Source organism: Epinephelus moara, chromosome 5 (assembly GCF_006386435.1).
Source record: "Epinephelus moara isolate mb chromosome 5, YSFRI_EMoa_1.0, whole genome shotgun sequence".
NCBI lineage: Eukaryota > Metazoa > Chordata > Actinopteri > Perciformes > Serranidae > Epinephelus > Epinephelus moara.
The window spans coordinates 24,730,887-24,742,767 of NC_065510.1; the positions used below are offsets into that span (position 1 = coordinate 24,730,887).

Genomic DNA, 11,881 nt, shown 5'->3' on the forward strand with positions numbered 1-11,881 from the left:
AATCACAGAAACTGTCAGTGTGTCATTCTGTCAGTCAGTCATTCTGTCTGTCCCACGTTTTTCTACTCACTGACGTGGTCAATCTATGTGAAACTGCACATAGGCATTGAGGATTGGCATAGGTAGAAGGTGACAAAGCTACCAATGGGTATGGACTAGTAATACATAATTGATTAAAAAAAATACTCCACCTGCAAGATGACCATCAGTTACTCACTGCGTTACATTTCATTCATGGAGAAGCCTTTGTTTTGCGTGCATGCCTCCAAGGTGAACGGAGAATCCAAAAAAGGTGAACATGCTTCATGAATTGAGGTAAACGGGGACCGCATTTAACAACAGCAAAACTATATAAAACCATCTGTTTACAGACTCTCGTGCAACTAGTGCGGTAATCCAAGTCTCATTTATCCAGTCGTATGCTCAGTACTTCCCAAACACATGCATTTTCACTAAGACTTTTTCACATTTTCACTCAGGTGCGCTACTTGTTTGCAGATCTGTTTTTAATAGTAAGAGTTAAGCAAAAATGCATGTTTCTGGGAAGTACTGCACATATGACTGGATAACTGAGACTTCCAAGAGGAAAAATTTGTTGCTAACATCAGTCTCTTCTCTGCCTCATCAGACATGAATCAGCTTCTTATCTGTAGATTACTAAATACTGATCTGTTTCTCCTAAATCTAATAAATCCACAGGAGTTCTTTTGCTATGCTCCTAGGCTTCTCAGAGGATTCTCACCTCTGACAACAGATAAAATACACAGAGCAGAGGCTTGTATTCAATCACTGAGACAAATTTCTGAAATTGTGCAGGTTCATTTAAAAGCCAAGTCTTCTTCAAGACCTTACTGTTATGTCAAGAGCTGATATTTTATGAGATAAATACAGATGACAGCAGTGAGAGAAAAGGGAGCATTTTAGAATCTAAAATTAGGATCAAGCTGAGACAAGAGGAAGGCTTTTTCTCAGGAGGTGAAATTAAGAAGTATGAGAAAATGGTAAAAATCTCATACTGATGTTATCTTGAGGTCAGTTAGGAGAAATAGGCAGGACAAAGAAGAGCTCTTATTTGGAGCTTTCCTTTCCTCTGATTGGATTACACTGCATGAGTTGTGGGAGAGTTTGTAAACTGATACAGTTTTGCTGTTGTTAAGCGTGGTCGCCAATTACTTCAAATCATGAAGGATGTTGCCTTTTTTGTATTCTTTGTTCACTGTGGAGGCATGCAAAAAGAAAAAAAAAAGGTTTTTCAAGGCAACACGTGGTGAGTCAGTGATAAACAAATGGTCATTTTGTGGGTGAAGTATTCTTTTAATACATAATTTCACTTAAGAAACAGATGTAAATACTTCCTTCATCACTGGAGTGTTCTTTGGTGTTTTGTATCCTTACTATGTATTGTACTTCTGTGTGTGCGTGTGTGTTTGTGTGTGCACGTGTGTGACTGCTCAGTCCCAGGACTTTGACCAGCATCAAGGATTCTGACGTGTACCAGATGTTACAGAAAGACCAGGAGGAGCCCCAGGAGCCTCGGCAGTCTGGCTCGTTCAAAGCCCTGCAGGAATTTATTGACAGTGATGGTGAGCACCTCATCTCTCCCAGACCATTACCTCCACAACACTAAGACATCTTACAGGTTGAAATGATTACTGGTGCAGAGAAATATTTATACTTTCATTGACATGCCTCATTTTGGAAACACATACAGATGTTTAAAAGGCCCTGAAAATGTATTTTCTAAATCAGCTTTTTTACTAGGAGTTATGGGGCTCTGCATGAGGGTTTGATTATTTTACATTACAGTTTTGTATTTCCTTTTTTCTCTGATCTCTTCTCACTGATTTGAAGTGGGCGGGGCCTTTTTTCTTCTTTCTAAATATGTTAATTGTTTAAAGTATACATTTATGTCTTTTTCATGTCTGTCAATGTGTATTTTGTCTAGCAGGGCTACACCAATATATCATGTGTCCTGTGTCACATGACCCTCACATGAGCTCTTAAATTGCACACCTGTTTGCAATGCATTTTACACTCTGATGAAGACTCTCTAGTCAAAATACTGTGCTACATTACATCCTGGTGTGATTAGGGCTGGATAACACTGGTGTAATTAAGTAGAACAGCAAATGATTTGACAAAAGGCATGTCTTCATCACAGTCTCTTGAAGACAACAGAGTTATTATAGTTTTGTATTTTTCACTACTTATTATGTCTATTTCTTTTTCATTTTTGTCTTCAATTTAGTTTACTTTCAATTTCCAGAGAGGGACGTGTAGACATGTAGACACATCAGTCTCAATAAACTTATGCACTAATGCCTCCTTTTATCCAAATTGACAAAGACTAAAACTAAACCTAAAAACATTTCCTGTACATTTTTATGTTATTTCAGTTAGTTTTGTAAGTACACAATATTGTTTCAGTTAAGCGGGATTTATACTTGTGCGTCAGCTGTATGCAGAGCCTATGCCGTTGTGACCATTTATACTTGTGCGGTGGTGTGTCTGTGTCACTCTGCAGTTACACCTCTAAAACACTAGTTGGCGGCGGAGGTTTCTGTGAAGTGCTGTCAAGTTTAGTTGATTTAAAACACACATTAAACACACATTAAACATGGCTTAATGGCGACAGTTTCAAACACAAGTACACGAATCAGCTTCACTATAACTCGCAGCATTCACAGACAAACACTTGTCTTTATCTGGACACATTTTCCCCACAAATACAACATGCTAACGTTTTTAGCACAAGCCTATGACATTTTACATTGTATAAATTAGCCTAGCAGCTACAGGACTTTTCCTCTACTCATATGAAGCCAGGGACAACAGCAACATTTAACAAAGGTAACATTACATAATTCAGCTCCATTACAACTCACAAGGTTCACTGACAAAACAACTGTATTGTATAAATTAGCCTAGCAACTAGCTGAGATTTCCTCTGCTCATATAAAGCCAGGATAAATCACGCAAAAGACTTAAAATGCAATTTTTTTGAAGGCTTTATTGTCTTCACAATTTATTGTTTCTTATCTGTGGAATAAAAAAGTAAATGGTTTCAGCTTATAAAAATAGACAGAAGGTCTGCCTCTCTGCAACATGCAGTTATATTTCTGAGGAAGTACATGTCAGGCTACAGCATGGTGTACATCTATGCAGAGCCCACGCCGCAGATAAGGCGTCAATTTGACGCACAAGTATAAATCCTGCACTAGTCTTCTTTTTGTTTTTTTGCTAAAGTCTAGTTTTTATTTCTGGTTTAAGGTTTACATGTCGTTATATATTATACCCTAGGAAGATAGATACTTTGTCCAAAGCAGCTCATATTTTTATATCCTACACACACATCAGGAACACATTTGGGGGTTTAGTGTTGTTGCCCTAATACATCTCCACATGTGGACAGTAGTGGCCAGGGACTGAACCCACAACCACACAACCAACCTGCTGCAAATCCTACGTTACAGCTGAATTTATAGACCCACACTGCTCATTTGTTTACTGTTATATTCTTAATTTGGATACACATTAGCTGCCACTAACAGCTACTGTTCCTTCAGTCACCAACCACAAAGGATGACATATAAAACAAGATGTATGACACATATAAAAAGTCTCAACTGAAACATGATGACCTACTAACAGTGGCATAAACAATTATTCCAGTACATTCTATTTGCTATGCTACAGGGAACACATATGAAGATAACATGCAGTATTTTGACCCTGTATGACTAACCGGTCTCATAACACACACAATATGCTACACATTATGTCATCAGGCCAAACCCCTCATTGAGTCGTGCAGCCTTAAATCAACAAAACATGTCATCACAAAAACGCTTCTCCTTGTGTTTGTTTTATGAATTGAGTTGAGTGTTTTGTTTTTATTTATGTGCTCCTGTGTAAGTACGGGCTTGTTTTGTTGAGTGGTCTCTCTCCCATGTGGGCAGGCACTCGTCCCATTGTGACCAGGACAGTGAAAGCCCCCACAACCAAACCAACTGCGCCCACAGGAAACCTGCAGAAATTGCCCGTCTGTGACAAGTGTGGGAATGGGATTGTGTGAGTAAGAATAGAAAGGAAAAGAAATCATCTGTGATTTACATTCAGAGCTTCCATGAATCAATAGGCATACAAACAAAGGGTGGAGGAAAGTACAGGAGAACAATACAGTCCACTACAGCAACAACATTAACTAGAGCAGGTATAGAAGTAATTAACAGTCCTTTTGTCTGAACATACAGAGGCTGAGCATTCATAAAATACTATTTATTGCAGGGCTGTTGCACTGTTACAACACTCCCGTCACATGCGTTTCAATGCCAGTATATTGTTCAGCAGTTATAGAAATCCTTTTATTTATTGATAACATAATGGAAAAAATCATTAGTTCAAGGTCCACCCACTTTATTACAATCAGCTTCATACAAAATCAGACTCCCATTCATTGTCTATGGAGCAGCTCCAGGCTTTATACCTGATGACATCCCAGTTTGAGATTTACTTCTCTGGTTTCTGGCTATGGGAGAGAGAAGCTAATGTGTTTAGGTGGTGTTCCCTTTTAAAAGGAGCTGTATATGACAGTCAGAGCATATGATTCAGACTCTTGGCAGTGATTGTCTACACACGGCTCTCAACATGGAGTTGGCTAAGCTGGCGGTCAGCAGCTAATGGTGCGAACCACACGAACAGTGTTGACAACAGCAACAATACTGACAGTTAACATTGTTAAAGTGGGGGAGGGGCATTACATGTTATCCTGCCCATAAATGTATAATAATTAACAGATACCGGATGACAAGATATCGCCTATTCAGTCCAGTGGAATTGCTCACCTGGCACATACCATGGACGTTGAAAGACAACTGGATACAGCACTGGGGCGGGGCCACGTTCTTTTCTGGGAAAGTTGCTCAGTGGCGCATGACGCCAAAATGGTTCAGCTGCCTCATATAAAATTACACAGGTGATCGACACTGCTTCCACACTGTGCGGCCCATAGAACAGGCTGACTAGAGAGTTCTGCCAATCGATGAATGAGGATAGAAGGATTTAATCGTGCAGTCCTTTGAATCTCGATAGTGAAATGAGTCATCTCACAGAGGTTGTGATGCTCAAAAAATGTATCCACCGATTTACAGATGTCTCTTTCGTCATGTAAGTCTATGGGAAAAAGTATTTTGGACCATATAGCATCATCTGATATTGTAATTACACTGTTTGGCCACTACAAAAATTGTCTCAAAGCCCACTGCACTTCCTGGGGGTCTGGCACATACGTCAAAAAAGATTCTAGTTTACTTCCAGGGTGTGCAGTCCACTGGATATACACAGGAGTGTTTCCCCCGCTGGCGCCATAAACTTTAGTGATGGTGTCACCGATTTTTAAATCGCTTATCTCGGCTTGAGGGAAGTTTTACAAATGTGAAAGCTACATGGATCACAACGTCATACTAGGAAGAGCCATAACTGACCTTGTTTGCAGTTTGAGGTGTTCTGTCAACAATTTTAAGTTTGAAGGTCTATAGAGTAAATGCTTTTTGGGCACAAGGAGCTTTTTTGGCTGCAGCCACTGGGAAACTTTAAAAGCAAGGCTGAGCAGCGTTCTTGGGGGCCTGGTCCTGCCACCATTATCAGTGGTACGGCGGCGATTAGCCATCCAGTGCGCAGTTGTTTTCCCAAGCGTATTTTGGACTTGGCAGAACATGCTTGGGGGAAAAATAACGCTGGTAGGATACACACACAGGGACTAACATGCATGTGTGGTTGGACTGTCTACCAAAACAAAGAACAGAGAAGCTCATATAACAACACAGAGTGCCTTTATTCCCTGATCAGGACCCCATTACTCTGCTATATCTCTACATAGCAAATGGTTGTTTGCTGCTATATTAATGTTCTGAATGTCATATACAGCTCCTTTCCCACTTGAAACTACATTATACAGCGTTTTAGGTTATTATAAAAGCATAAAGGGGAGTTACAGTAAAGAGTTAACGTAATAGTTTTGTATGTAAAACCTTGAAATAATGAGATGGAAAAATATGAGATAATCCCATTTGAAAGTTGGTGCAGTCTGTGTGTTGCCTTCAGGTCACTCGTGTCAGTAACCTTAGTTTGGATCCATTGCATTGTTATAGTTTATAATATACATACTGTACAAACTAATTACTACTACTACACACACACACACACACTATTCTTTGTGTCTGACATCTCCCTCTCTGTCGTTCATGCTACAGCGGGACAGTGGTGAAGGCACGAGACAAATACCGTCACCCTGGTTGCTTTGTGTGCTCCGACTGTGACGTCAACCTCAAACAGAAGGGCTATTTCTTTGTGGAGGGGCAGCTGTACTGTGAGACTCACGCTCGTGCTAGAATGAGACCACCGGAGGGACACGACCTGATCACGACTTTCCCTTCTGCATAGATTCACAACAAACACTCAGACACACATACAGACAGACCCTCCTATGGCCTACATCTGTTTATGTGATAATCTGCACCTGTTTATCTGATGTTGTCTGTGTGCAGTAATATTTCAATTACATTACACTTTTCTCTCTGAATGTAACAGTATGATGTCTTCTCTGTGTAGGAACTTTTTACAGGTGATATTTGAACAGCCTGGTTGTTTAAAGAGCAGTGCAGTGACTACAAAACACACTTGTCAAATTCATCATGTCAGTTTCTTGATCAATAAAGATCTCTGCTCATAATGTAAGCTCCCATGTGTATGTGAAGTCATGAGATGAAAAACACCGCTTGGTATTATCAGAAAATAGCCTTCATTATATATGGCAATATATAGAGTGCTCCAGGCATGACATTTTTCATCATCATGCATCATATAACCATTGATGGTTGCAGTTTTTAACATGTGGTTAATGTTTGGACCTATAAACCTATGTGGTTAGCTTTAGAAAAAAGATTATAGTTGGGGTTAAATCAAATACATGTTGCAAAACTTGACATACCTACTGACATGTATGTCATGACATCACGTCACGCAGTTATATTTTTTCACATAACTTTACTCACATACATAGATGTATGTCACATGACATTTGTAGTTAAAATAACTCAATTTTGGCTTCTGGATTCACACGATGGCAGTCCCCTGGGTGAAAGTCCTGTGTATGTTTGATCCATCCATTCACCCTGGACTTTGTTGCTCTTTATACTACATTACCTATCTCTTTTGCTCCCGCTATAATTACTATGGCCACTAGAGGCTGCCACTGAACGAAAAACGTAAACATGGGTTGTAATAAACTGCTAGTACAAACAACCATGTTATCGTATTTTTGTTGCAGTAGAAAGTACAGGGATAAATATTGAAATGAATGATGGCTTAGTTTCTTCACTCTCAGGGTCCTCGTATTGTGTTTGCTGGCTCACTGTCACACTGTCATGGCTTACAGGGACACTTGAATAACACAGACCCATCGTTAATGTTATAAGTAGCACCTGTGCTGTAAGTGAATTGAAGTTGACCACAGCTGCTGCTCTTTGTGGAGCTACCAACTTTTAAAAAGTGCCTTTTAAGCCTACAGGGGGAGAGTACAGGCAAAGATTATTCTATTATATAAAATGCTTTCAAACACCAACAAAACACACGACACGCCCATTGTAAAACCACACAGGTGACTTCTCTTCCTTCGTTTGATTAAGCTGCTTCTCAGGACAGAAGCAGAACCTGAGCTGAGGTGTAATTAGCCAGACTAAGTGAAAACACCTGTGTGAGTGTGCAGGAGCTTAAATGCTTCAACCACAGCTTCAGCTGTAACTTTACTGCTTCTGAGGGAACACATGCTTTGCAGCTAGGTCAAACACAGAGAGCCTTGAGCACACAGATGGATAAAGCACATTAAACATGTACACATCAAGTGACAACATTAAAGCTGGAGTTAAGCCATCCCCATTCAATCAAGATCTTCAGAGAGGAAGCAGAGGACACTGTAAATGAGTCAAGCCTTTGAAATTACTCTCTTTCAGAAAACATGACACAGATTTGGCTGTTAAACACCAGTGGCGACTTTGACTAGTAGCAGCTTGGTCTTGTCACCTGTTAAGAGATTACTAGAGTAAGCAGTGACAAAGAAGGTGATGACTGTAAGAGCATCATGAGTTTACTTCCCACCTCAAACCAGTGGAGCTTCCAGAGGAGGTTTTAGTCGTTGCTGGGCTTTTTTTTTTCAAGCAATGCCACAGTGCTGTTACTGAATTACAACTTACTTTAGAGTAGGTTATCCAGACATAACATTGAACCTGTTCAACGATCTGACCCTTAATGAGTGTCTGAATTGGCAGTTAGGACACGAATCTTTAGTGCTTGTTACATTCACTTTTAAAAAAGCCATTATGAACAAAATCATCAACGACACTGTGACCGAGTCCTTTGTGCACTTCAGAATGTGTCTATCAGGACTTCTGCTGTCGTCAGCTTGTAAAAATGGTGACAGAACACAGCCCTGTAATGATCCAGTGGAAGGAACAAATCAGACATGGTGCAATTTAACCTGACACACTGGGATCTATCTATCAGAAGATCTATAAACCATGCATTTCTCCTCTGCTTTTAACAGAACACAGCCCCACATTACTTTCAACTTAACTTCATCTGAAATTCAACATGCTTACAGTGAGGGGGGAGCACATCTGGTGACGTCTGGTGTTTGTGGTTGTAGCCTGCGTAGCCTGGTCTTCATCATCTGTTCTTTTTGAGGAAAAATACATCAGCGCTGGCCGGCAGCCAGAGACCGCCTAGTGTTGTATTTGACCACTGCTGCTGAGCAAACTGGTAGACCGGGACCCAATTGTCTGAAAATGGGAACACTGAAGAGGTGAGGTAATGTTAAGGAACTTGGAAGCAACAAGTAAAAGGCAATAAAGAAAGGTGATGTAATACGGCTCCTTGTAACACCACAGGTTTGATCCTGTAGTTCAGGGATACTTAACTAAGTACCAGAGGCCTGTTAATACAGAAACATTAATGATATTTATCCCTGCCTGTTCTCAACCTTTCAACATTTTTCTGCCCCCTCCTCATTTTTGCCAAGAGTCAAATCCAGTCACAGCAGCCCTGCACAGATCACATGTACATATGGGTGTTTCGAGGATTTGAGGACATTCGGGGCTTAGCCCAGACCTCTGTTAGGGGTCCCAGGATCCTCCCTAGGCTCTTTTTTCTTTAACAAGTACAAAAGTACAAATAAATTATCAGTGTGAATCAGTTTATTTTCATTGTGAATTACAAAATGGTCCTTGGACCACCTGGCACCCTATCGCAGGACAGATTTGGCCCATGGGCTGTAAGTTGAGTATCACTGACATAGCTATTAGCAAAAGACAGCTTCGTTACAACTGTCCGTTTAGTATATACACAGGGCTCTATCTCACACAGGCTCCACCCTCTACTGGACTCTTTGGGTAATACTCCACTAATCGCAAGCGTACATTCACACACTGAGAAAAGTTTAAACATAGCTGGCCAATCAGGACGTGCCTACCTGAATACGTGAGGACCCGACAATATATAGAGGGGAATCCCCATGGCTGACGTCCATTTTCTCTTGAGCAGTTTTGACTAGCACACTGAGCAGCTTCTTCCATGGATGGCCGCTCCTAGGATCTCATCAGTGTCTCGGCATAGACCAAGCAGTGAGTGGTGTTCAGCAGCCATCAGCCTGCGAGGCCTGCCTGATGAAAAAAGAAAAAAAAAGGACGGACCCTCCCACTGTGGTCAGTGCACACTCCACATGTAGCGTGGCAGTGTCAGGGGCCTTGTCCAGCAGGGTGAGTGTCGAGGACATATGTACAGCAGTGTCATAGTCTACACCCTGCCTATTCAAATGGCTCTATCTCTTGGACATGTTGGGCTCCTTCTAACTGCCTGTGCTCACTGGAATGACACAGGATTGGTGAAAAGGGTTGGATCTATGTCAACTGTATTATACCTGACTCCCCTCTGGGCGTGATACACCAACATGTTTCTGTGTTCCTTGATGACCCAGGAAATGTGATGTGCAGGGTGTCAATGCTTGTCTTTCCACCCTTGCAAGGTTTGGTCAAAGGTCCATGCAGTTCGGTTGCTCACCACCGGGCTACGGCGACTTACCTTTAGCCCATCAGGATCAGGTGTGGCTGGCTCGAAGTTATGTCATAACAGAGCGTTCATTCACTGGGCTCCACCCCCTATACCCAAAGAATCCAGTTGAGGGTGGAGTCTGTGTGGGATAGAACAAAGGTTACGATATTGTAACTCTAGTTCTATTAAAACAGGCAGAGCCCTATACCAAGATGCCCTGTCGCTCCTACACCGCTTGCTGAAGAGGGTGTTGGACGTCAGATCCGTGAATCTGCCTCCCTATAAACTGTGGGGTTCGCATGTACTCGGGTACGCACGTCCTGATTGGCCGGCTACGTTTATGCTTTTCTCAGTGTGCGAATGTTTGCTCGTGATTAGAGGAGCATCACCCTAGGACTCCAGTAGAGAACTCCACCTTTGCTAATAGAACTAGGGTTACAATATCGTAACCTTTGTTCTGTAGGTTACGATATGATTTTATTTCCCCTGTTTTTCTTTGTCTGGGTTGCTTCAGCATCCATTACATAACCCCAACAATTGATATTGCAATGGTGTAACATACACTCCTGTTTCTTTTTGAATTAGTTGCTGGCTTGATCACCGTTAGAGGACATGTTTCAGTTAACAAGTGTAAAAGGACAGCAGGGATAAAAATGTTATTAGTGAGTTTGAAGCATTTCCATTTCTGCCTCTGCTACAGTTACACAACTGAGTCTGCTGAAAATAAAGCACACCAAGCCGATGGATCCATCAATCTTCCATGCTATGTTTTTCAAACCCAGAGACCTTTATTCAGATTCCAGTTTCCAAAATGTCAGGCTTTAATTGAGGTGAATGATCCAACAAAAAAAAACCCAAAAAAAACTGTATGGTGCAGTCATTTAAGAACATGGCATTAGGGTACGAAGTTTTGAAACAGAGTATGTGTTTATACTAAAAAACACACACCAGCCTTCTACTAGTGAACAAACCCCTAAGACTCTTCAGTGATCCTACTGCACTGTAGAATACAGACACATACAGGTACATTGCTTAATAATTATAGTAACAGTGTTTAACAGTATCATCAGCAGGTTTATATCAGTGATTTAGTCTACTGCACACACTGTGACTCTGCTGGTGTGTTAAGACTGCTGAGACAGTGGGGGGAGCTAAAGTATCATTTTGAGCTCATCACACACAACAACAGAAAACATTGCAGACAAGATATCAGGTATACTGTATACAGAAAGGCTGTATATGCAGAGGCAAAAACTTGAAAATGCGAATGACCCTTTCTAAAGCCAGTGTTTGGTTTGTTCATTCTGGGCTACTGTACAACAACATGGCAGTGCAGCATTGCAGACTCTGTGGAGGTGGACCCACTTCATATGTAGATATAAACAGCTCATTCTAAGTTACAACAAGAACACAATGATTTTTATTTTCAGGTGATGATAAACTGAAGAGAACGTTTTCCATTTCTGCCAGTATTTCCCCCTGAATCCTACACATCTGACCTTTCACGTTAAAGGAAGTGAAAGGTGTTACTTATTTTGTTTGTCCGTCAGTCCAATAAATCTAAATTACAATAATGTGACGAGCAAACAAACTTGAAAAGTTCAAATGTTGGGCTATTTAACTTCATACATGAAAACATGGTGAAATTTCTGTTTACTTAAATAATAGATTGATACGATTAGTCTCTTCAGCTACACTTAAAATTAATTTGTAGTAACGACCTCCCCAAAGAATGCTATGAGGCACCATTAACCAAAAGGATGCTCTTAAAGTGAACCAT

General features: G+C 40.9%; 1 protein-coding gene across 1 annotated transcript in view; it reads left to right on the forward strand.

Moving 5' to 3' along the window:
* Window positions 1-6,735, forward strand: part of LOC126390905 (PDZ and LIM domain protein 3-like) — a 30,172-nt gene extending 23,437 nt beyond the window's left edge. The window contains exons 5-7 of the mRNA XM_050045410.1: window positions 1,456-1,583; window positions 3,960-4,071; window positions 6,252-6,735. Of these exons, the coding sequence (XP_049901367.1) occupies window positions 1,456-1,583; window positions 3,960-4,071; window positions 6,252-6,441 (430 nt within the window). The 3' untranslated portion in view covers window positions 6,442-6,735. The remainder of the gene's footprint in view (window positions 1-1,455; window positions 1,584-3,959; window positions 4,072-6,251) is intronic.
* Window positions 6,736-11,881: the final 5,146 nt, after the last annotated feature.